This window comes from Garra rufa, chromosome 18 (genome assembly GCF_049309525.1).
Source record: "Garra rufa chromosome 18, GarRuf1.0, whole genome shotgun sequence".
NCBI classification, from domain to species: domain Eukaryota; kingdom Metazoa; phylum Chordata; class Actinopteri; order Cypriniformes; family Cyprinidae; genus Garra; species Garra rufa.
In genome coordinates this window covers 41,938,677-41,964,924 of record NC_133378.1, presented here as the reverse complement: position 1 = coordinate 41,964,924, position 26,248 = coordinate 41,938,677, and the positions used below count along the sequence as shown (strand labels likewise).

At 37.7% G+C, this 26,248-nt stretch overlaps 1 protein-coding gene across 1 annotated transcript; it reads left to right on the top strand.

Annotated features, from left to right (window-relative positions):
• Positions 1-166: 166 nt before the first annotated feature.
• On the top strand, positions 167-22,591 carry LOC141291154 (complement factor I-like). The gene is made up of 12 exons (XM_073823323.1): positions 167-289; positions 379-646; positions 6,095-6,239; positions 6,319-6,506; positions 6,597-6,704; positions 9,152-9,256; positions 11,775-11,831; positions 11,952-12,082; positions 15,915-16,018; positions 16,105-16,379; positions 16,475-16,564; positions 22,276-22,591. The coding sequence occupies exons 2-12, from the start codon at positions 508-510 to the stop codon at positions 22,491-22,493; spliced, it is 1,560 nt and encodes a 519-aa protein (XP_073679424.1). The 5' UTR covers positions 167-289; positions 379-507; the 3' UTR covers positions 22,494-22,591.
• Positions 22,592-26,248: the final 3,657 nt, after the last annotated feature.

The window sequence follows — 26,248 nt, the reverse complement described above, 5'->3', positions numbered from 1 at the left end:
TTGGTTCATTTCAGTAGTTCTGTAGCCTTGTTTTTATTGACTGAATAAACAGTATTTATTGACTAGTGCAAAACTTTGATATTGACGCAGTATGAACCGCTTTGACCTTTCCCGGCAGAAGCTGTTGTTTCTCCTCCTCCCTGTTTGTCTGATTCAGTCTGATTTCTGGCATCTTTTGACCACAGTGAATCATTTGTCTATAAGACTGAGTCGGGGACAGGACGAAGAGAAGAATAGACAAGAATCATGAGGGCTGTTTTTTTCTTCACGTCTTCTCTTCCAGACCACCGTAAGTTTCTGTGCAATGATTAATGAAGTAATTCATCTCATTAACTCTAAAATTAAGTCATGACAACTACACTGGTATCTTGATCACAGCGGTCAATACCTGATGAGGAATTCTTGGGTCCGGCCGAATGTCTGCGTCAGAACTACACTCGGTCTTCCTGCTCGAAAGTCTTCTGTCCTCCATGGAGGCGATGCATCGCAGGACAGTGCGTCTGTAAGATGCCGTACAAATGTCCGCGGCAGCAAATAAATGTCTGTACGCTGGACGGATCTGCGTATTACTCCATGTGTCAGGCCAACGCCATCGCGTGCAGATCCAATGAGCCCACTTTCTCACACTTCGGCCAAAACTGCAAAGGTGAGACATGAAGTTTAATCAGGGTAAAACTTATTACTCTATTTACCCTTATTACCCTGATTAAACTTGCAAAACTACACTTAACAAAAAAAATGTTCATGAATAATTCTTCCATTACTTGCTCAGCAATGGATCCTCTGCGGTGAATGGGTGCCGCCATGATAATCCACACCACTCCAGTCTAACATCTTGAGAAGACAAAAGATGAAACAAATCCATCATCAAGACGTTTTGAACTAAAATCCGAGTCCATCGCTCATAATAATGGTTGTTATTATTGTTTTTATTTGCTGTTTGGACTCTCATTCTGACGGCACCCATTCACATCCATTGGTGAGCAAGTGATGGAATGACACATTTCCACAAATCTGATGAAGAAACAAACTCATCCTAATCTTGGATCACTAATGATCTGAAAAGATGACGTTTAGTAGCAAAAGAAATGCGTCATTCTATCACTTGCTCACCAATGGATGTGAAAGGGTGCCGTCAGAATGAGAGTCCAACTAAAAGTCCATCACTCAAAAAAACGCTTCCTGCAGTGATAAAGTCCATCGCCTGTCGTCTCTCACAGCAAAATCCAGCCACATATTTGTTTAGAGCTGTTTTGGACTGTTTTGGCATGTAAACGATGCTTGATCTGTGCTGGTTTCGCTCCTGATTCAGGCCAGACCACTTTTTCACTGGAGGAAGCGTTATTATGGATTATGGACTTTTATTTTAGTTAAAAACATCTTAATGATGGATTTGTTTCAGCTTTTGTCTTCTCAAGATGTTAACTGATGCACTGGAGTGATGTGGATTATTGTGATGTTTTTATCAGCCGTTTGGACTCTCATTCTGACGGCACCCATTCACATCCATTGGTGAGCAATTGACGAAATGACACATTTCCACAAATCTGATGAAGAAACAAACTCATCCTATTCTTGGATCACTGTAAAGCTAAAAGTTTAATAGCAAAAGGAATGTGTCATGCTCTCACTTGCTCACCAATGGATGTGAATGGGTGCCGTCAGAATGAGAGTCCAAGTAATCCACACCACTCCAGTCCATCAGTTAACATCTTGAGAAGACAAAATAATAATAATAATAATACATTTTATTTATAAAGCACTTTACATTTTCGAAAAAATCTCAAAGTGCTACAGAAGAGTCATAATAGATGATACAAAATACAAGTATGAATAAAACAGCTCCAGTAAAACACAGTAAAACTTAACAAAAAAACTTTTTAAAAAGGTGTGTTTTTAGTCCCTTTTTAAAGACATCAATTGCCTGTGGAGCTCTCAAGTGATCAGGCAGTGCATTCCATAATCTAGGTGCAGCTGTACAGAATGCTCTATCCCCCATTGTGCGCATCTTAGTCCTAGGTAGTAGGAGCCGGTGAGTATTTGTGGAGCGGAGAGAGCGTACTGAAGTATGAGGAATAAGGAGTTCTTTAAAGCTGAACCAAATCCATCATTAAAATGTTTTTCACTAAAATACATTGAGTCCATAATCCATAATCCATCTCCTGTTGTCTCTCTCATCTAAATCTAGCCACATATTGGTTTTTATGTCACAAACAGTTCTTGATTTTGATGTGCAGATTTCTCTCCTGATTCAGACCAGACCCGACCATTTTTTCACTGGAGGAAGCTTTATTATGGATTATGGACTTGTATTTTAGATAAAAACATCTTAATGATGGATTTGTTTCAGCTTTTGTCTTCTCAAGATGTTAACTGATGGACTGGAGTGGTGTGGATTACTTGTGGATTACTGTAATGTTTTTATCAGCTGTTTGGACTCTCATTCTGACGGCACCCATTCACATCCATTGGTGAGCAAGTGATAAAATGACTCATTTCCACAAATCTGATGAAGAAACAAACTCATCCTAATCTGAAAAGATGACGTTTAGTACCAAAAGGAATGTGTCATGCTATCACTAGCTCACCAATGGATGTGAATGGGTGCCGTCAGAATGAGAGACCAAACTGCTGATAAAATCATCACAATAAACCACAAGTAATCCACACCACTCCAGTCCATCAGTTAACATCTTGAGAAGACAAAAGCTGAAACAAATCCATCATTTAAACGTTTTTCACTAAAATACGAGTCTGTAATCCATAATAACACTGAAAAAATCCATCTTCTGTTGTCTCTCTCATCTAAATTCGGCCATATGTTTGTTTAAAGCTGTTTTGGACTGTTTTGGCTTGTAAACAGTGTTTGATCTGTGCAGATTTCTTCATTGTCTTAATGGATTTGGATTTAAAAATGTCTTAATGATGGATTTGTTTCAGCTTTTGTCTTCTCAAGATGTTAACTGATGGACTGGAGTGCTGTGGATTACTTTTTTTCATTTTATCAGCTGTTTGGACTCTCATTTTGATGGCACCCATTCACATCAGTTCACATCCATCAGTTAACATCTTGAGAAGTAAGATCATTTCTGTTACAGTTCTGTCAGTTTATGTCTTAGTCATGTCATGTATTTGGTTTTTCCCATTTGTCTTCCCCCTGTCATTTTGTTATCATTTGGTTTAGTCCTCGTTTGTGTAATCACCGTCACCTGTGTTTGATTTATCAGTCATCTATGTCACCTGTGTCTTATGATTAGTCTGTCCTTAAAAGTCTGTCTGTGAGTTCAGTTCCCTGTCGGTCCTTTTGTCTTAATAGATGTGTGTGATGTTCCTGACTTGTCCCTGCCTTGTTCCAATCGAAGATTTATATTAAATATATTGTATATTGTAATCCTTGTCGTCCGTCTCGTCAACTCCTGCACGCACCCGTAACATAAGGACCGACCTACAAAAGTGTACCTGGCGTCTTTCCCTGCGTTTATTTTTCGTTTTTGTATCAGTGTTTGTTTTATATTTTTTCCTCATGGATGACCCCAACGTTGCCATCATTCTCCTGAAGCAGGGGAGACGCTCTCTCGAGGACCACACCAGAGACTTCCTGTTCCTCGTTCCATCAACTCACTACCCGGACAGCTGCTTGTGCACGTTCTTCCACCACGGACTTAATGACCACACCAAGATGCAGCTGTCCGGGGAAGGTCCTCGAGAGAGCTTTGCCGGATTCGTCGAGTGGGTGCTGGCGTCCAATGGATCTTCCTGGACTGTCGATAACATCGAGGAGGACGTCAGCCCCGCTCACAACCCAGAGAGCAGCCAACCATCGCCCCGACATGCAGAGCGGGAACCCGAGCGCACCGCGGATGCAGGACTAGAGCCGCGAGCGACCGAGCCAGAGTCCTCTCCGGCTGATCAGGTGCGTGAGTCGGATTCCACATCTCTGACGGTGGATTGCGACGTGGAGCTAGGGAGGAAAACGGAGAGCCCTGCCCACTGCAACTCCGCTGGGGGTGAGCTGGATATCTCTGGGGACTTAATTGACTTTGTTTCTGAGACTGTGGATATTGACACGCCGGATCTAATAGACTTTTTCTCTGAGCCACTGACGCGCATTGACTTCCCTCCCACCCGCCCTCATCTGTCCGAATCTGCCTGGTTCCCGCTGGTTCCGCCCAGCCGCCCTGAGTCCCCGCTGGTTCCGCCCAGCCGCCCTGAGTCCCCGCTGGTTCCGCCCAGCCGTCCTAAGTTCCCCAAGTCAGCCGTCAGTCCCCTTGCTCACCCTCAGCCCACCATCTCTGCAGTGGGCTCGCCGCAGGGATGCCTGCTCACTTCGGTGGCAAGGCTGGAGGTTCCCTCAGCTCCGCCTCCAGCCTCCGAATCCAGACCTCCACCTCGGTCCTCCGACCCTGCGGCTCCACCACGGCTCTCAGCGCCCTCCTCTCCACCGTCGCCCGTCGGTCCACCAGCTCCACCGGGCTCCATCGTCTTTCCGGCTCCGCCCTGGTCAGTCGTCACCCCATCGGATCCTCAGGACTCTGCTCCTCCGGCTGCGCCTCGTCACGCCGTCCCACCGGCTCCTTGGGACTCCTCCTTCCTGCGGGCACAGCCTCCATCCTCTGTCGCTCCGGCTCCGCCGCGGATCTCCGGGACTCCGTCTCCGCCTCGGCCGCCAGAGCCCGTTCCGCCTTGGCCCTCCGGATCCGCGGTGTCGCCCTGGATCTTCGGCTCTCCATCTCCGCCTCGGGTTCCTCTGCCAGCTGCTCTGCCTCTGTCGGTCGGCCCCACGGAGTCGGCGGTCCGTCCTCCACCATGGCTCCTCCCTCCGTCGGCTCCTCCGTGGGCCGTCATCCTGGCTGCGATCTGGGTCCTGTTCTCCTGCTTCAGGTCCCTCCTGTGTCTTCCCTGGCTCCTCCCTCCGTCGTCGCCCCCATGGACTGTCTTTTTTGCCCGTTGGACTTGTGTTCTGGTCCTCCTCCGGGGGTTGCGTCCTCCGCCGGAGCCCCCTCCCTTATTGACTCTATTTTCCTGGTTTTCCGCCCCTCTCGTTTTTTCGTTTTTTCTACGGCGCGAGGACGCGCCTTTCCGGAGGGGGGCGTAATGTTACAGTTCTGTCAGTTTATGTCTTAGTCATGTCATGTATTTGGTTTTTCCCATTTGTCTTCCCCCTGTCATTTTGTTATCATTTGGTTTAGTCCTCGTTTGTGTAATCACCGTCACCTGTGTTTGATTTATCAGTCATCTATGTCACCTGTGTCTTATGATTAGTCTGTCCTTAAAAGTCTGTCTGTGAGTTCAGTTCCCTGTCGGTCCTTTTGTCTTAATAGATGTGTGTGATGTTCCTGACTTGTCCCTGCCTTGTTCCAATCGAAGATTTATATTAAATATATTGTATATTGTAATCCTTGTCGTCCGTCTCGTCAACTCCTGCACGCACCCGTAACAATTTCACTCTCTGAGCAATACAGAGAAATGAATGCATGCATTTATAACTAGCAGGCTTGACTATAGTAATGCCCTCTGTTCAGGTCTACCAAAAAATATAATGAATCAACTACAATTAATACAAAATACTGCTGCTAGAATATTGACAAAAGCCAAAAAAATAGATCATATTACACCTGTACTAAAGTCATTACACTGGTTACCTGTTAGTTTTCGTATTGATTTTAAAAATCTTTCAAAAATGCTTCTAGTATATGATCCCAGAAGGACTGACTTTCCTGTAATGTCCAATAAAATCTTGGTGTATTTTATGTGTTTTGTTTTTCCTTCATTTTAATGTTTTGCTCAATATATTTTAAATCTTGTTTTTGTGTTTTAATGGATTTATTTCCATTTCGTATTTGATTCCTTCTTGCTGCATTAACATGTTTGGAAAAGTGCTGTATAAATAAACGCTGCTTTGATTCCAATGGCACCCATTCACTTTAGATCATCCATTGGTGAGACAGTGAAGGAAAGACACGTTTCTCCAAATCTGAATTGTTTCGTTAATGGATCTTCATAACAGTGTCTTGGTTCTTTTCTAAAGTAGTTACAAATAGAACTTTAAAACTTTAAGTAGTGACAAGTAGTGAAGCTTAATGTTTGTGTCCAGCGGAAGAGATGGTGAAAGTGGAAGTCTCTAACCCTGATCATGTGGTGGAGATAAAAACTAGGTTTGGAAAAAAGCTGGTATGTGGCAAGGACTGGAACATGGCCGCAGCAAATGTCGTTTGTCGAGGGTCTCTGGGGGTCGACAGGTAAACACACACCTGAACACAAGATGTCCTTTCTCTCGACTCAACATGTACTGACTGCTTCTCTTGTTCTGTCTCTCAGAGGAGCAGACATGGCATCTAAAATCTCATATGAGTCTCTTGATAAAACTATCACATGGCCAAATGAGTGTATGAGGGTCCGCTGCATGGGATCTGAGCTCTCATTGGCCGAATGTACGATCTATAATCCAGAGCCAATCTCAGGAACCGCTGAAGTGGCCGTCTCAAAGTGTTATAATGAACCTACAGGTGCTGTTTCCATGTTTCCAACTCTGTCACCATGTTAATGTTTAATGTTAACACTTCTTTGACTCACACTGATGGGTTTTCTCTGTGTAGGCGAATGTAAGAAGTTCGTCTGTGCGAACGGGAAGTGTTTACACCATGGAACACCCTGCAATGGTATCGATGACTGTGGAGACAACAGTGACGAGATGTGCTGCCAAAGTGAGTGTTTGACATCATTATTCCTCTTCCTGTTTTCCACAATAGGTTGTTTGCACATGACGTCATCGCTGTGGCGTGAAATGCAGCTGGAGGGCAGGAGGTGATTTTTCTTGATAGGAATCACTAGCAGAAACTCAAAAATGCCTATGTTTTGTGTTGTTTATGGATGCTCAAATCGAGAAACCACAAGGATTTTTTTTATGTATGAAAAATTTGCTGTTCATAAGTGGGGAACGGCAAGAAATTGACTGAAAAGCGAAGGAAAAAGTGGCTTGTAAACCTCCATCTGTGGTCAGGAGGAGAGTCGGATAATGCTTGTCTACCAAATGGTTAAGAAAAGATAATAATATGTTAAGATATTAATAAAGAAATATAGTGTGAGAGTGAGAATTCACTTAATGCTAAACGCACCTGTAGACAATGTAAAATATGTGACCGTGGACCACAAAACCAGTCATAAGGTTAAATTTGACAAAACTGAGATTTATACATCATATGAAAGCTCAATAAATAAGCTTTCTATTGATGTATGGTTTGTTAGGATAGGACAATATTTGGCCGAGATACATCTATTTGAAAATCTGGAATCTGAGGGTGCAAAAAAATCAAAATACTGAGAAAATCACCTTTAAAGTTGTCCAAATTAGGTTCTTAACAATGCATATTACAAATCAAAAATTACATTTTGATATGTTTACAGTAGGAATTTTACAAAAAATGGAACATGATCTTTACTTAATTTCCTAATGATTTTTGGCATAAAAGAAAAATAAAATTTTTTGACCCATACAATGTATTTTTGGCTATTGCTACAAATATACCCCAGCGACTTAAGACTGGTTTTGTGCTCCAGGGTCACATATTATATTTGTAGTTTCGAAATTGAAGTGAGTGACAGCTTGTTAGCGACTATATGAAAGCGCTATTTGCTTACTTTCGCTAAAATCAGCTCGAAATTTGAATAAAAGTTTCGCTTTATGTGCGTGACTGAAAAAGCAGAACAGATGAGATGTAGGAAAGTCTGTACTGTACTGGTTTAGACTAAAGTTATATTACAAGAGAAAGGTATAAACAGAAAATCACAACATGTGTTGGATGTGATCCTTATGTTATGAAGAGGATTTTTTTCAACCAAACTGAAATAGTTGCCTGCCATCGAGGCTGTGAATATAAGCTATGTAACTAAGCCTGATTGGAAACAAACTATTTCGGAAGTGATTCCCACATTTATATGAAGGATCCCAGAGTCTGGAGGAAGACCGGAGAGGCACAAAAGTCAAGCTGCTTAAAGTCCAGTGTGAAGTTGATGGTTTGGGGAGCATGTCATCTGCTGCTGTGGCTCCATTGTCTTTTATCAAGTCCACAGTCAACGCAGCTGTCTAACAGGAAGTTCTAGAGCACTTCATGCTTCCTGCTGCCCACAAGCTTTTTGGAGATGATTATTTTATTTTCCAGCAGGATTTGGCAGCTGCCCACAAAGCCAAAACTACCAGTACCTGGTTTAATAGCCATGGCATAACTGTACTTGATTGGCTTAAACCCCATTGAAAATCTATGGGGTTTTGTCAGAAGGAAGATGAGGGAACAGAAACCCCGAAATGCAGACGAACTGAAGGCCAATATCAAAGCAATCATAACACCTCAACTGTGTCAAAGGCTGGAATTAGTAATACAGTGCATTAACACACTTTTCAGAAGGCCAACATGGGTTTACGATCCTTTTTTATTAGTCACGTGAAATATTCTAATTTAGTAAAATACTGGATTTGTTTTTTGTTTTTTTGTCTTTAATCCATAATCATCAAAATTGAAAACAAATAAAGGCTTGAAATATTTCACTATTTGAAACAAATTGTTGAAATAATTTCCCTCGATATTCAAATTTTTTGGCACATACCTGTATTTTATTTATTTATTTTATTTATTTGAGAAAAAAGGGACAATACATATTAATGAACATTTTCACAAATGTAAATATGTCCGATTATAGCCTTAGGCTAATTTCCATCTGCAGACCCCCTGGCAGGTTGGTGTTACACACAAATTAATAAATACATACAGATCCATATATACAAACTATATACAGAGAGACAAGGACAAAAACAGTGATCACATCATGTTAGAACAAACAATAACAACAAGAGTGAGCGACAAAGGACAAAATAGAAAACCAAAAAGCATCAACTGTATTACACACACCAATTTTGCACATGCCCTGACTGACCTGCTATTGCACTGACCCATATTACACCATTCTATATTGCACTAACCCGCATTACACTGACCCCTATTGAACAACCCATGTTATACTGTCTCTTATCGCACAATCCGTATTGCACTAATAATTGTATTCCTATCAAGAGTGCTCAGTGGACTCGAACCCATTGCTTTAGTGTTGCTGCGAAGTGTACTGATAATCCTGACTTTACTGTTTGTGTTGTGTGAAGGCTGCCGTGACGGTGGTTTCCACTGTAAATCAGGCGTCTGTATTCCCCGTCACGCCGTCAGAGATGGAATCAGGGACTGTCTGGGAGGAGAAGATGAACTTGATGGTTAGTAATCTCTTCTGAGATCTCATTACTGCTCACAAACACCAACAGATTCAGGATTCAGTTCTTGAGTGTAGAAATCAAAGATGTCAAATGAACTCCGCTCTGATTCACAGGTTTCTGCATACTGAGTAGGGGACATCTGTAGTTCACTTAACAAAACGTTTTATTGACGAAACATTTTGACTGTATTCCCATTATTTTGACTTTATTCTAGAGACATTTAACTTTATTTTCATAATTTTGACTTTCTCAACATATTTTGACTGCATTCTTAGAAAAGTCAAACACTTTGAATTAATTAATTTTTACTTTATTTTCTAAACATTTAGACTTTATTCTCATAATTTTGACTTTATTGTCGAAATATTTCAACTTTGTTCTCGTAATTTTGACTTTCTCAAAATATTTTAACTTTATTCTCCGAAAAGTCAAATAGTTTGACTTTATTCTTGTAATTTTGACTTTTTTTTTTACTTTTATTTAAACTTTATTCTCTTAATTTTGACTTTACTGTCGAAATTTTTCAACTTTATTCTTGTAATTTTTACTTTTTTCGACTTTTATTTAAACTTTATTCTTGTAATTTTGACTTTCAAAACATTTAGACTATTCTTAAAATACTTTGACTTTATTCTCAAAACATTTTGACTTTATTCTCATAATTTTGACTTTATTCTAGAAACATTTGACTTTATTTTCATAATTTTGACTTTCTCAACATATTTTGACTTCATTCTTAGAAAAGTCAAATACTGCGAATTAATTAATTTTTACTTTATTTTCTAAACATTTAGACTTTATTCTCATAATTTTGACTTTATTGTCGAAATATTTCAACTTTGTTCTCGTAATTTTGACTTTCTCAAAATATTTTAACTTCATTCTCTGAAAAGTCAAATAGTTTGACTTTATTCTTGTAATTTTGACTTTTTTTTTCGACTTTTATTTCAACTTTATTCTATTAATTTTTACTTTATTGTCGAAATTTTTCAACTTTATTCTTGTAATTTTGAATTTTTTCGACTTTTATTTCAACTTTATTCTTGTAATTTTGACTTTCAAAACATTTAGACTATTCTTAAAATACTTTGACTTTATTCTCAAAACATTTTGACTTTATTCTAGAAACATTTGACTTTATTTTCATAATTTTGACTTTCTCAACGTATTTTGACTTCATTCTTAGAAAAAGTCAAATACTTCGAATTAATTAATTTTGACTTTATTTTCTAAACATTTAGACTTTATTCTCATAATTTTGACTTTATTGTCTAAATATTTCAACTTTGTTCTCGTAATTTTTACTTTATTTTCGAAATATTTCAACTTTATTCTTGTAATCTTTACTTTTTTCGACTTTTGTTTCAACTTTATTCTTGTAATTTTGACTTTCAAAACATTTAGACTATTCTTAAAATACTTTGACTTTATTCTCAAAACATTTTGACTTTATTCTAGAAACATTTGACTTTATTTTCAGAATTTTGACTTTATCAACATATTTTGACTTCATTCTTAGAAAAGTCAAATACTTCGAATTAATTAATTTTGACTTTATTTTCTAAACATTTAGACTTTATTCTCATAATTTTGACTTTATTGTCGAAATATTTCAACTTTGTTCTCGTAATTTTGACTTTCTCAAAATATTTTAAATTCATTCTCTGAAAAGTCAAATAGTTTGACTTTATTCTTGTAATTTTGACTTTTTTTCGACTTTTATTTCAACTTTATTCTCTTAATTTTTACTTTATTGTCAAAATATTTCAACTTTGTTTTCGTAATTTTGACTTTCTCAACATATTTTCACTTCATTCTTAGAAAAGTCAAATACTTTGAATTGCGACTTTGCGAAATGCGACTTTATCCTCGTAATTTTGGCTTTACTGTCAAAATATTTCAAGTTTATTCTTATAATTTTGACTTTATTCTTGAAACATTTGACTTTATTCTCATAATTTTGACTTTCTCAAAACATTTTGACTTTATTCTTAAAATACTTTGACTTTATTCTCATAATTTTGACTTTATTGTCGAAATATTTCAACTTTGTTCTCAAAACATTTTGACTTTATTCTCATAATTTTGACTTTATTGTTGAAATATTTCTAACTTTAAAGTATTACAACTTTAATCTCATAATCTTAGATTACTTAACATGGCACTAAAATGTTGTCGTACTAAATGAACTAAATCTAATAAAACAAAAACTATGTTGACATCTAAAACAAAATGATGATAAAAAACCTAAAAATCTAAATGACTAAAAATGTAACTATAATTAAAGACAGAATTCAAAATATTAGCAAAAACTATTGTAGTATATCATTGATACTAAAATAACAGTGGTTTTAATTTTAGTTAACTATCTAAAAAGTGTTAACTATAAAATGATACAATTTGTAATCTTAAAATGGTCAAATCTGCCAGGTGTTTGGAACATCTCTGTACAGACTTGAAACACATCACACATTGTTTTTGTTACAGTCCTTTTTGTGTTTACTTCATTGTGTTACAGAAACTGACAAAGCAGTAGTAAAGAAAGTAGAACTACTTTTTTCAGATCCAATGTCAGGTAAGGTCATCTGAATCTGTCATACATCATCATCAAGTGTCTGAGACAAAACATTAAAAGTGTATTCATGAGATTTCAGGTTTGAAATCATACAGATAAATCACCTTCATGTTGTTCCAGAGATCAGAGAAATCCGCTCGTCCGCAGAGAGCCAGCTGCAGTGTGGCATTCCCAATATGGAGCAAGCATACAGACAGGAAGATCACCATTCACGCTTCAAACGTTTAGTAGGATGGGAAGAGACCTTACCGGTCAGTACATTCACTCAACCATACAGCAAATAACTACTGAACAATGCTTAATGAAATTGCAACATGTTATAAACCAAGAACCAAAACCAAGTCAAATCAAATCAGTCAGGATGCTAATGTCACATGCAAAAAAATAAAATAAAGAAATAGATAAAAAATCAAGAAGGAAGAAAGTGTGGGCAGAGCCCCTCCCTGCAAGTGCACTACACTCCCATAGTACATAATCTGAATTAAGCAATTATAACATTGTTATAAACAGAGTTGGGGAAAGTTACTTTTAAAAGTAATGCATTACAATACTGAGTTACTCCCTGAAAAAAGTAACTTATTAAGTTACTTAGTTACTTTTTATGGAAAGTAATGCGTTACGTTACTTTTACGTTACTTTTTAAATCTGGCCAGGGCTTGCTTGTTTGTTTTTAAAATAAAAAGTTCTATTTTTGGCAAACGTAAAAGCTGTTTTACAGCAAAAGCCTCAGGCTTAGAGAAAAGTACATTGACGTCTGTAGAGTAGACCGCAGAAGAAAAAAAGTCAACTCTTTAACGATAAAAAAGGAAAACAAATGTTAGATTTTCTTGAGTAATTTGTTGCTTATTAGTATGGATGAATTGGATCATCGAAGGTCGGCAGCAAAGACATCAGTTAATAAAATGGGATTAAATACATAAAGGATATTTGTATTATTTAACATATTTAATTATTGCAGGTTTTTATTCATTTTGAAGAACACTGTATCTGTTTTTTTAGCGAGTGAGATGAATGAATGCGTGTTCACATTTATTCTAGAACTAAAGTAACATCTTACTCACGATTTCTCTCCACATGGAGACAGGAGAGCTATTAATCAATAAATGACGGGGAAAGTAACTGGCGTTACTGATTTGAAAAAGTAACTCCGATATTTTCTTGCCAGTTAAAAAGTAATGCGTTCCTTTACTAGTAACTTGGAAAAAGTAACATTATTAAGTAACTTGCGTTTTCCCACAACACTGGTTATAAACACATATTTAGAGATTGATGCCATTCTTTGTTTGTCTCCTTTAATTTATGATTTATGATGATTTATGTCTTTTCAGTAGCTATGGCTAGTAAAGATAACGCAAAATGACATTCAAACTCACATTAGACACTTCTAACATGAAACAAAGCACATAATCAGTACCTGAGATTAGTTTATATGATGTTGTTCCAGTCGCTACACATTGCATAACCTTGACGCATCTGAAAAATCAAATATCACAGCCAATTAGAAGAAAGCGCTTTAAGGCATTTAAGCACCTATGAAAAAAGACATGACATATTATTTAGCTAGCCTGTAACCAACTAAATCAATGATTTCAAAAGTCAATCAGTGAAAACAATACCTTAAATTTTTTTTAAAGAAGCAGGTTTTTGCAATCACATAACTTAAAACAGGTAAACTCCTGAAAAGTCCAAGGATCATGAAAGCATTCAAACAGTACATTAAAAAACAGCAATAATAATGCAGAGAATAGATTCCGGTAAATGATTAATTTTTTTTTTTAGCCATGATTTTTTTCGGTCATTATTTCATATTACTTTGGTTGTCTGACAACAGAAACACTAAAATATAACAATGTTTTGTTGAGAACTTGGCTGCATCAGATGACAACATGTGGGCACAGAGAGGCAAACAAATGTAATAATAAATAATAAATGTAGATTTTGCATGTTCAGAAGATGTAAGCTGCCCTGTCCTGCAAATAATGTAAACAGGCTTGTGTAAGTAAATTGCTCAGTGCAAAGAAAGAGAAGTAATGGGAACCTGTTATTTCTATGTTCTTTTTTTGATGTGTCTAATAGACATGAACAAGTTATTTGAAAAATCTATGATTTCTGAAACATGTTGAGTCTTCGTGCTCTATGTTGAGTATGGTTTCACTAATAATAAACATACATTTGCTTTAAGCATCTATATTTTTCCATGCCCATGTTGATTAGAGTATTAAAAACTACAAAAAGGTACATTTAAAACTATAAAAGGTACATTATGAACAGATAAAAAAAGTGTGATTAATCACGAGTTAACTCATGACAATCATGCGATTAATCGCAATTAAATATTTTAATTGATTGACAGCCCTAATATATATATATATATATATATATATATATATATATATATATATATATATATACATGGGCGTCAGAACCATTGAACGTGGGTGGGACAGGACCCACCCACTTTTGAAGACCAATGATATTGGACCCACCCACTTTTGAAGACCAATGATATTGGACCCACCCACTTTTGAAGACCAATGATATTGGACCCACCCACTTTTGAAGACCAATGATATTGGACCCACCCACTTTGAAGACCAATGATGTTGGACCCACCCACTTTTGAAGACCAATGATGTTGGACCCACCCACTTTTGAAGACCAATGATATTGGACCCACCCACTTTGAAGACCAATGATATTGGACCCACCCACTTTTGAAGACCAATGATATTGGACCCACCCACTTTGAAGACCAATGATATTGGACCCACCCACTTTTGAAGACCAATGATATTGGACCCACCCACTTTTGAAGACCAATGATATTGGACCCACCCACTTTTGAAGACCAATGATATTGGACCCACCCACTTTTGAAGACCAATGATATTGGACCCACCCACTTTGAAGACCAATGATATTGGACCCACCCACTTTTGAAGACCAATGATATTGGACCCACCCACTTTTGAAGACCAATGATATTGGACCCACCCACTTTGAAGACCAATGATATTGGACCCACCCACTTTTGAAGACCAATGATATTGGACCCACCCACTTTTGAAGACCAATGATATTGGACCCACCCACTTTTGAAGACCAATGATATTGGACCCACCCACTTTTGAAGACCAATGATATTGGACCCACCCACTTTGAAGACCAATGATATTGGACCCACCCACTTTTGAAGACCAATGATATTGGACCCACCCACCCACTTTTGAAGACCAATGATATTGGACCCACCCACTTTGAAGACCAATGATATTGGACCCACCCACTTTTGAAGACCAATGATATTGGACCCACCCACTTTTGAAGACCAATGATATTGGACTCACCCACTTTTGAAGACCAATGATATTGGACCCACCCACTTTTACCGTCTCTAATTTAGCGAGTATGTCTTTGCACTTTTCAGAGCGCCGTCAGACTCAGTCAAATCCATTGTATGAGTTATGCCTTAATAAATTGAACTCCATTTAGCTACAGCCTTAAATAACATTCTGTGGTTTCCTCAAATGCATTCCACTTGGCTTATTCAGAGTCCATATCAATTAAACTCATTCCGGGTTTTCACTAGTCGGTCGTGCCTGCTGTACTCCCGAGACACAGCAAAGTAAAGCAGCGTAACTTCTGCTCAGATACACCTAACCCTAGCTGATACTTTATTTCAACTTTTCGATTGTTTCATTAATTTACAAATAAACAAATGCCTTTTCGATATGATATAAGTGAAAAGGGAGACGATTTCACCAAAAGGCGGACGCGAACTCGGGTCTCCCGCGTCAAAAACGATATGTTACTCGTATTATCACTTACGCTACTGAAAATGTTCTTCAATAGCCGTCTTTTGTAATATTTGTAAATATGGCCTATTTGCATTGTGTAAAAAACACATTAAATAAAAGGCACCAGACTACAGAAAATGGCATATACTACAGTCATTTTTTCTGGGGGAGGACCCATCCACATTTATTTTGCTTCCGACGCCCATGTATGTATATATATATATATATATATATATATATATATACAGGTGAGGAATGACCTCTGTGTGTGACCTTTGCCCTGCAGACTCAGATACAGTGGCAGGTGGCCATTGAGGATGAAGGTTCGATCCACTGCGGAGGAGTGTATTTGGGTGGCTGCTGGGTTTTGACCGCCGCCCACTGCGTCAGGTACAACCAATATCCAGTCATTTTAATAAACCTGTATTTAATCGCTGCCTAGGATGATGTATGATGATGTACGATCATGCCTCTAGGCCCAAACCGAAGTCTTTCCGAATCAAGTTCTCTCTCTGGAGGAAGAATCGTAGGCAGTCGACGACGGAAAACGCCCCAGCGAAGAGCATCATTATCCATGAAGACTATAACGCCCAAACCTACGCGAACGACATCGCTTTGGTGCGGCTAGAGGAGCTGACTCTTTCAGACAAGTGCATACAGGAGAATCCGGCGGTCAGAGCCGTCTGTGTGCCCTGGTCCACCCAACAGTTCCAGCCCAACGACACCTGCACCATCTCTGGATGGGGCAAAGGTTCAACTCTCTGTCAAATACAACCTACAGAAATCAGGAGGAGTGCAAGGTAGAGTCTGAGGTCTTATTGTCTCTCTGTGTGTTTGGATTGTCAGGATCGATTCTGAAATGGGCAAATGTGACGCTTATCGGTGACTGCAAGATTTATTACAAGGACCGTTTCCTCCCTGGAATGGAGTGTGCAGGTATGTGAGCGTTTCATAATCTGATGTCCAGCAGGTTTGGATTGTACCTTGTACCTTGAATCCATGTCTCGCATTTCTCCTCCAGATAATAATCTATAATTCAGTGGAGAATTAATTTAAAGTATAAACCCTCTAGAGCGCTTCGGTCACTTTAGACCGAAATTTCTTCTGTTTTGAATTTTTAAAAATCACAGCTTAATCGGAATGATATGAAACTCTGTGACTTTTATGCCATTTGGAATGTCAACACACACAAAAAAATTGAGGACATGATTCAAGCAGGCTAAGTGGTCGTAAAAAAAATAGTCACACTTGTGCTCTTCGGTCTAAAATGACCGACCATAGGAAATGAATGGTGAATGAACGAAAATCGGCAAAAATACAAATATTCAGATAAATTTTGTGTGTATGTAACAGAGGCCAGCTAGTAGGTGCTGTGCAGGTAAACCTCAATCCCCGATCTCAAGAGACGCACTAGCGACTGAGCCTTTAGTCTCCTTGTTAGTGCGTCCGCCTCCCGTGCCGGAGACCCGGGTTTGAGACCCGCTCGGAGCGGGTGCGGTAGGACTCGGGTGTGAGGAGTTACATGGACAATCTACAAATCCCCCATAATGCTGAAAAAAAGTACACAGCAGTGAAGGGGTGACACTCTAAAACACACCATTCATAAACACACACACACACATATACACACCTCTCTTCGATCACTTTTGACCAAAACATTTTCGGTTTTGAATTTTTCAAAAAATCACAGCTTCATCAGAACTGTACCAAATTCAGTGACTTTTATGGCATTTGGAATGTGAACACACATAAAAGATGAGGGCACGATTCCAAAAAAACAACTTGTGCTCTTTGGTCAAAAATCACCGACCACAGGAAATGAATGGGAAATTGACAAAAATACAAAAATTTAGAGAATTTCTCTTTCTCACACATCCACACACACACGCACAAATGAACTGTAACACAGCAAATTTTGAGAATATGTAAAATATATATATATATATATATATATAAAAAAATAATAATAATTTTAATTATTCTCAATGGCAAAAAAATGGATATTAATTACAGCATAAATATTAATGATTACCACAAAACCCTCTCAAAATGCAAAATAAAAAAATATTATTAAACAAAAATGAATTCGAATGGTTTTACTGAAAAAAATTACAAGATGCGTAACAGGTGTCCGGTCACTTCTGACCGCGAAGAGCACAAGTGTGACTCCGAAACGAAGAGCACCAGAGGGTTAAGAACATAAGAGAATAGCCATCTGTTCTCAGATGCAATGATAACAAGAGCACATCCTCTTCTCTCTTGGAATACTCCTCTTCTGTGTTTGTTTATACTGGTTTTCGAAACAGCGCCACCACTCTCACACCTTTTGTGCAACAGCAGCTGCTTCGGGCACATGATGTAATGCTCAAATCTAATTGGACGGCCGTGTTTCCGCTTTGAGAAACTGAAAAGATTTGTCAGACTGTTTTTTTTTTAAAGATTTATTTTTTTGCATTTTTGGCTTTCATCGTGTGTGATATTCATTTTGCTTTTTCGTGCTAAGTGTGGAAAGTCCTTAACTCTTGTTGTTTTAGTTGCAGTTTTTATATGTTGCAGTTTTTATCCCCTATCCAACGTTGTTTATATACACATTTGGATTTGTCCAAATCCAGCCTATGTTAAGATAGTCTTAGCTGGTTTTAGTTGGTCTAGTTAGCTAAAGAAGTGGTCATAGCCCCTCTAAAACCAGCTGGCTAATTCAGTTATGACCAGGCCGGAAGACCAGCTAAAACCCGCAGTTTTTTTTATTTTCTCGCTTTTCAATGAGAGTTGAGTGAAATAGGGCTGCCTATTTCTATGATCTATGATCCATGTGATCCATGTGTCTCATTAACCAGATTATTTTAGTTAATAATTATATTTTACTTCCAAAAAAGTGTTTTAATGGTGTCCTAAAATGTCACAGAGATTGACGGACAGAAGTAGGAGGTATCTGAGCAATAATATCAAGAAAGTAATTTTATGAGTAATATGAGTTCTATTAATTATGATTTATAGAATTATTATTCATTGCTTTATATTGTTTTAATAATAATAAGTGGTCAAATAAATAAGTAATAAAGTTAAGTAATAAAAAAGCTGCCTCCTAATAGTTGACTAACGGTTAGTCAACAAGAAGAGGCTTGGTCGACCAAAATTTGATTATTTGCTTAGTCGCAGAAAAAAAAAAAAATCACAGGAACCCTTACAAAAAAGAAGTTTACTTCAAGTTTATTTTATGTAGTAAGTATAGAAATATCAGTGTACTATTTCAATACTCCTTGGGACTAAATTGGCCCACTTTCTAGTATATAAAAGTATAAGTATACTTTATGTATAACAGTAGTAAACTTAGAGTACACAACTAGTTTACAACTATGTTTCTAGTACTTTTACCGCACTGAAGTATATAGTATAGCAAGTGCAGAAAGTCATAAAAATAAATACACTGCTCAATAAAATAAAGGGAACACTTAAACAACACAAATGTAACTCCAAGTCAATCACACTTCTGTGAAATCAAACTGCCCACTTAGGAAGCAACACTGATTGACAATCAGTTTCACATTAGATTAGAATAGATTAGATTAGATTCAGCTTTATTGTCATTACACACGTACAAGCACAAGGCAACGAAATGCAGTTTAGGTCTAACCAGGAGTGCAATAAGCAGCAAGTGCAGGATAAAGGTATAATTTATAAGTTATAAGTGCACTTATAGGAGATATGTACAGGGAGAAACTATGGATAATATTTACAGATGAAGTACTGTCAGCATAATTTACAGATGTGAGGTTTTCGTGTGAACCTCTTCTTCCCTTCCTGAAGTCCACAATGAGCTCCTTGGTTTTGGTGGTGTTAAGTAGCAGATTATTGTCTGTGCACCATGTGGCCAGATGCTGAATCTCCTCCCCGTAGGCAGTCTCATCGTTGTTGCTGATGAGACCGATCACCGCAGTGTCGTCTGCGAACTTGATGATGGTGTTAGACCCATACACAGGCCTGCAGTCGTGGGTGAAGAGGGAGTAGAGGTAGGGGCTCAGCACACAGCCCTGTGGTACACCAGTGTTGAGCATGACAGTAGTAGAGCAGATGTGGCCTGACCTAACATGATGAGGTCTGTTGGTCAGAAAGTCCATAATCCAGTTACACAGTGAGGTGTTAATGTCCAAGTCTCTAAGTTTGGTGATTAACTTAGAGGGTATGACAGTGTTGAATGCTGAGCTGAAATCAACAAACAGCATTCGTGCATAAGTGTTTGTACTGTCCAGGTGTGCGAGTACAGAGTGCAGCGTTGTACAAATGCTGTTGTGCAAATGGAATAGACAACAGGTGAAAATTATAGGCAAGGTGGTTCTGCAGGTGGTGGCTACAGACCACTTCTCAGTTCCTATGCTTTCTGGCTGATGTTTTGGCGGTGCTTTCACTCAACACCGTGCAGATCGTTTGGCATTTGCCAGAGAACACCAAGATTGGCAAATTCGCCACTGGTGCCCTGTGCTCTTCACAGATGAAAGCAGGTTCACACTGAGCACGTGACAGACGTGACAGAGTCTGGAGACGCCGTGGAGAATGTTCTGCTGCCTGCTACATCCTCCAGCATGACTGGTTTGGCAGTGGGTCAGTAATGGTGTGGGGTGGCATTTCTTTGGAGGGGCGCACAGCCCTCCATGTGCTTGCCAGAGGTAGCCTGACTGCCATTAGGTACCGAGATGAGATCCTCAGACCCCTTGTGAGGCCATATGCCAGTGCGGTCAAGAAAATGCTAGACCTCATGTGGCTGGAGTGTGTCGACGAAGACGAAGGCATTGATGTTATGGACTGACCCGCCCGTTTCCCAGACCTGAATCCATTTGAGCACATCTGGGACTTCATGTCTCACTCCATCCACCAACGCCACGTTGCACCACAGACTGTCCAGGAGTTGAATGAATGAATGATGGATTTATATAGCGCTTTCATTGTGTATTGCCGTACACCCAAAGCGCTTTACAGTCGTATAAGGGATCTCTCCTCAACCACCACCAGTGTGCAGCATCCACTTGGATGATGCGACGGCAGCCACAGTACAACGGCGCCAGTGCGCTCACCACACACCAGCTACAGGTGGAGAGGAGAGAGAGATATAGCCAATGCAATGAAAGGGGATTATTAGGAGGCCATGATTGAACTAGGGCCAGTGGAGGGAATTTGGCCAGGCTACTCTTTACGAGAAATGCCATGGGATTTTTTCGTGACCACAGAGAGTCGGGACCTCGGTTTAACGTCTCCTCCGAAGGACGGTGCTTTTTACAGTACAGTGTCCCCATCACTATACTGGGGCGTTAGGTCCCACAAAGACCACAGGGTGAGCACCCCCTGCTGGCCTCACTAACACCTCTTCCAACAGCAACCTAGTTTTCCCAGGAGGTCTCCCATCCAGGTACTGACCAGGCTCAACCGTGCTTAGCTTCAGTGAGCAACCGGTCTTGGGCTGCAGGGTGATATGGCTGTGGCGGATGCTTTAGTCCAGGGGCCTCATTTATAAAACTTTCTTACGCACTGATTTGATCTTAGAGTGTTCGTACGATCAAATCCACGTCAAAGTACAGATTTATAAAAACCGTCTTTGACGTGGAAAAGTACTTATCTCCACGTCAGATTCCAGCTTGGCATATGACCGTTTCCTTGTGGTAATGCCTGGTATTGCAGGTAGTTCAGCCTCACTATAATTTGATTTCTTGCGCTCCTTTTTACTTGCCATTGTCACAGAGTTTTTGCTTTAGGAATGAGCTCATTTTATATGTTAATTAATTAATTAATTAACTTGTTTTAAGGACATTACATCAAAGTTGGATCAGCCTGTAGTCTGTTTTTCCACTTCAATTTTGAGTGTGACTCCAAATCCAGACCTCCATGAGTTGCTTTTCATTGATAATTTTTGTGTGATTTGTCAGCACATTCAACTATGTAAAGAACAAAGGATTGAATAAGAATATTTAATTCATTCAGATCTAGGATGTGTTATTTTAGTGTTCCCTTTATTTTTTTTGAGCAGTTTAAATAAATAAGCTCAGGCACAAACAGCCTATAAGGGTGAATTATTTAAATACTTAAATAAAAAATTAATGGTAGGTCTATAAGAATCGATATGAATTTGAAATATTTTATATAATTTAATAACTACAACTTTTACGCTTTATCTTGTAACTGTAAAAGCTATTAAATAGTTTATATTTAAAAACACAAACTCGTTACTGCTGTAGTTTTGTTACTCTGAATTTAGTCTGAATCATTTAATGCACAGCTCTTTTTTTGACATCAGCTTGTCCAATGTTTGGTCCGGTTATTACTGTCAATCATAGCAATGAATGGCACATATTTAGCCGATTTACTCACATTTTTTTTTTTAAACTGGCGTTTGTCATTCTTGAAACGGTATACATGGATGTTTGGTCCTCTTAAAAAAACTAAACTTTTCTTGGATTGTGAATGGATTATGTAGAGAAAACCAGCAAAATACTCTCCTATTACGGCACACTACAGTTGAACGGAAATGACTGAGCTGGCTTGACTAAACAAGGAAGTAATCTGTGCATATGGTCAATTGGTTCAAATATTTCAACATTTCGAAAGTGTCACTTTCTCTGCTGTTGAATAACGCTGTCATTGGTTGTTCTCGGTGTCAGGTGACCTGGAGGGGAAGGTGGACTCGTGTCAGGGTGACTCCGGAGGGCCGCTGGTGTGCAAAGACGCGTCTGGTTTGTCGTACGTGTGGGGAATAGTGAGCTGGGTTGATAAATGTGGCGAACCCAACTATCCTGGCGTCTACACCAAAGTGGCACATTATTTCGACTGGATCCGCTTCCACACAGGCTGGACGGCCGTTACCAAATATAACCAGTGAAATGAAGAAACGGACCTGTTCACATTTGCATACTGTGTGCTTTTGAAAACATTTGAATGTTTTTCTCCTATTAAAGTGCTGATTGCACATCTATGATTCATGTGTCTCATGATTATTTTAGTTTGCATTTTATTGCAGATTTATCTGTACAGCAATTACTTCCAAAATAGTGTTTTTAGATTGTCCTAAAATGTCAGATTGAAAGACAGAAGTTGGAGGTACCTGAGCAATAATATCAAGAAAGTGATTGTATTTGTAATATTAGTTCTATTAATTATGATTTATAGAATCATTATCCATTGTGTTATATTGTTTTAGTGGTCAAATAAATAAGTAATAACGTTAAGTAATAAAAAAGGTAACACTTAATACACATGGATAAGAATTGTACAAATATATTTACAGTGGATAGTTGTACTTTGATTATATTTACTGAGAATAAAATATTATATAATGCAAAACTGGCCTCTAAAAGTAATGCATTACAATACCGAGTTACTCCCTAAAAAAGTAACTAATTCTGTTATTTAGTTACTTTTTATGGAAAGAAATGCGTTACGTTACTTTTGCATTGCTTTTTAAATCTGGGCAGGGCTTGCTCGTTTGTTTTTAATATAAAAAGTAACGTAAATTGAAGTCTTTACAGTAGACCGCAGAAGAAAAAATGTCAAGCAATAAAAAAGGAAAACAAATGTTAGACTATCTTGAATTTTTTTTTGCTTATTAGTATGGATGAATTAGATCATCAAAGGTCAGCATCGGTTAATAAATTGTGATTAAATACATAAAGGATATTTGTATTATTTAACATATTTAATTGCAGGTTTTTATTCATTTTGAGGAATACTGTATCTGTTTTTTTAGTGAGTGAGCTGAATTAATGCATGTTCACATTTATTCTAGAACTAAAGTAACATCTTACAATTTCTCTCAACATGGGGACAGGAGAGCTTTTAATCAATCAATAAATGGGAGGAAAGTAATGGCGTTACTTATTTGAAAAGGTAACTCAGATATTTTCTTGTCAATTAAAAAGTAATGCTTACTTTTCTAGTTACTTGGAAAAAGTCATATTACGTAACTTGCTACCCTCTTACGTCTTTGTCAAGCCAACAGAACATCTCTCACCACACAAAAATAAACATGAATAAGACATGAATGTTTTCACCTGTTGGGCTGTTGTTCTTATCATCTACTTCCTCTGAAGGTCCTGCTGGGTCGCTCAGATCTTCAGACACCAGCGTAGGGTTCTTCAGCTCCCAGATGCTGTCCAAATAATTTTTTCCTAGTTACAACTATTACAGAGCTCTCGAATTCAATTCTTACTAGTAACAATTCCAATTACACTGTAAAAAGTTCCCACCAGTTTCAACTTAAAAACGTAAAGTTCAGCAGCTGCCTTGTATTTTTAAGTTGATTTAACTTACAATTTTAAGTAATTTTAACTAACTTTATTGCCGTGAGTTGAAATGACTCAATGAAATGAGTTGATTTAACTTAAAATTAAGGCAGCAGCTAAACTTAAGTTTTTAAGTTGAAACTTGGGAAAACTTTTCAGTGTAGTGAGCTCTACAAATGATTTTTTACTAGTCATATGTATGGCAAGCTGTTTGTAGCCTAAAATATATTAAGCGTTACTCGTCGTAATTGCATTTTTATAGTAACAACTCAGTTAGAGATTTTTATAATTCAATTTTTACTAGTAACAATGCCAATTAAAGAGCTCTCTAATTAAATTCTTCCTACTAACAATTCCAATTAGTGAGCTCTACAAATGAATTTGTCTTCATTGTCTTCCATTCATTTTTAATTACACAGCTCTTTTAGTTTATGTTTGCGTTATGAGTAAAATATTCATTCAAAAAAATATTGCATTGTAAGTGTGCAACAGTCTGTCACTGGCAGCCCCTTATGAATTTTTTTCAAGGCTTTAATTCATTGAAAAGTGTGTTAAGATTTTTTTTTCTCTAGAAATTCGGACTTTTTTTCTTACAATTGCGAGTTTAACATTTAAATTTACATTTATTCATTTAGCAGACGCTCTCATCCAAAGTGACTTACAATTGGGAATACAACAAGTGATTCATCTTAAGGAGGCAGATCAACATAGGAAGTGCTCAAAAACACCATAGATCAAGATTTCTGGCTGAAGTCGATGGGATAATTGTTCAAATCTCACAATTCTGAGTTCAAATAAAACAATTCTGACTTTTTTCTCAAAGTTGCACAATTGTATCTCACAGATTCTTAGTTAATCTTCTGTAATTGTCTTTTTTTCTCAAAATTCTGACTGGGAGCTCAAACCTAACAACAACTTTTCTTCTCAGAATTGAGTTTGTATCTCACAATTCTGACTTTTCTCTTGCAATTGCGAGTTCAAATAAAACAATTCTGACTTTTCTCTTGCAATTGCGAGTTCAAATAAAACAATTCTGACTTTTCTCTTGTAATTGCAAGTTCAAATAAAACAATTCTGACTTTTCTCTTGCAATTGCGAGTTCAAATAAAACAATTCTGACTTTTCTCTTGCAATTGCGAGTTCAAATAAAACAATTCTGACTTTTCTCTTGCAATTGCGAGTTCAAATAAAACAATTCTGACTTTTCTCTTGCAATTGCGAGTTCAAATAAAACAATTCTGACTTTTCTCTTGCAATTGCGAGTTCAAATAAAACAATTCTGACTTTTCTCTTGCAATTGCGAGTTCAAATAAAACAATTCTGACTTTTCTCTTGCAATTGCGAGTTCAAATAAAACAATTCTGACTTTTCTCTTGCAATTGCGAGTTCAAATAAAACAATTCTGACTTTTCTCTTGTAATTGCAAGTTCAAATAAAACAATTCTGACTTTTCTCTTGCAATTGCGAGTTCAAATAAAACAATTCTGACTTTTCTCTTGCAATTGCGAGTTCAAATAAAACAATTCTGACTTTTCTCTTGCAATTGCGAGTTCAAATAAAACAATTCTGACTTTTCTCTTGCAATTGCGAGTTCAAATAAAACAATTCTGACTTTTCTCTTGTAATTGCGAGTTCAAATAAAACAATTCTGACTTTTCTCTTGTAATTGCGAGTTCAAATAAAACAATTCTGACTTTTCTCTTGCAATTGCGAGTTCAAATAAAACAATTCTGACTTTTCTCTTGCAATTGCGAGTTCAAATAAAACAATTCTGACTTTTCTCTTGCAATTGCGAGTTCAAATAAAACAATTCTGACTTTTCTCTTGCAATTGCGAGTTCAAATAAAACAATTCTGACTTTTCTCTTGCAATTGCGAGTTCAAATAAAACAATTCTGACTTTTCTCTTGCAATTGCGAGTTCAAATAAAACAATTCTGACTTTTCTCTTGTAATTGCGAGTTCAAATAAAACAATTCTGACTTTTCTCTTGCAATTGCGAGTTCAAATAAAACAATTCTGACTTTTCTCTTGCAATTGCGAGTTCAAATAAAACAATTCTGACTTTTCTCTTGCAATTGCGAGTTCAAATAAAACAATTCTGACTTTTCTCTTGCAATTGCGAGTTCAAATAAAACAATTCTGACTTTTCTCTTGCAATTGCGAGTTCAAATAAAACAATTCTGACTTTTCTCTTGCAATTGCGAGTTCAAATAAAACAATTCTGACTTTTCTCTTGTAATTGCGAGTTCAAATAAAACAATTCTGACTTTTCTCTTGTAATTGCGAGTTCAAATAAAACAATTCTGACTTTTCTCTTGCAATTGCGAGTTCAAATAAAACAATTCTGACTTTTCT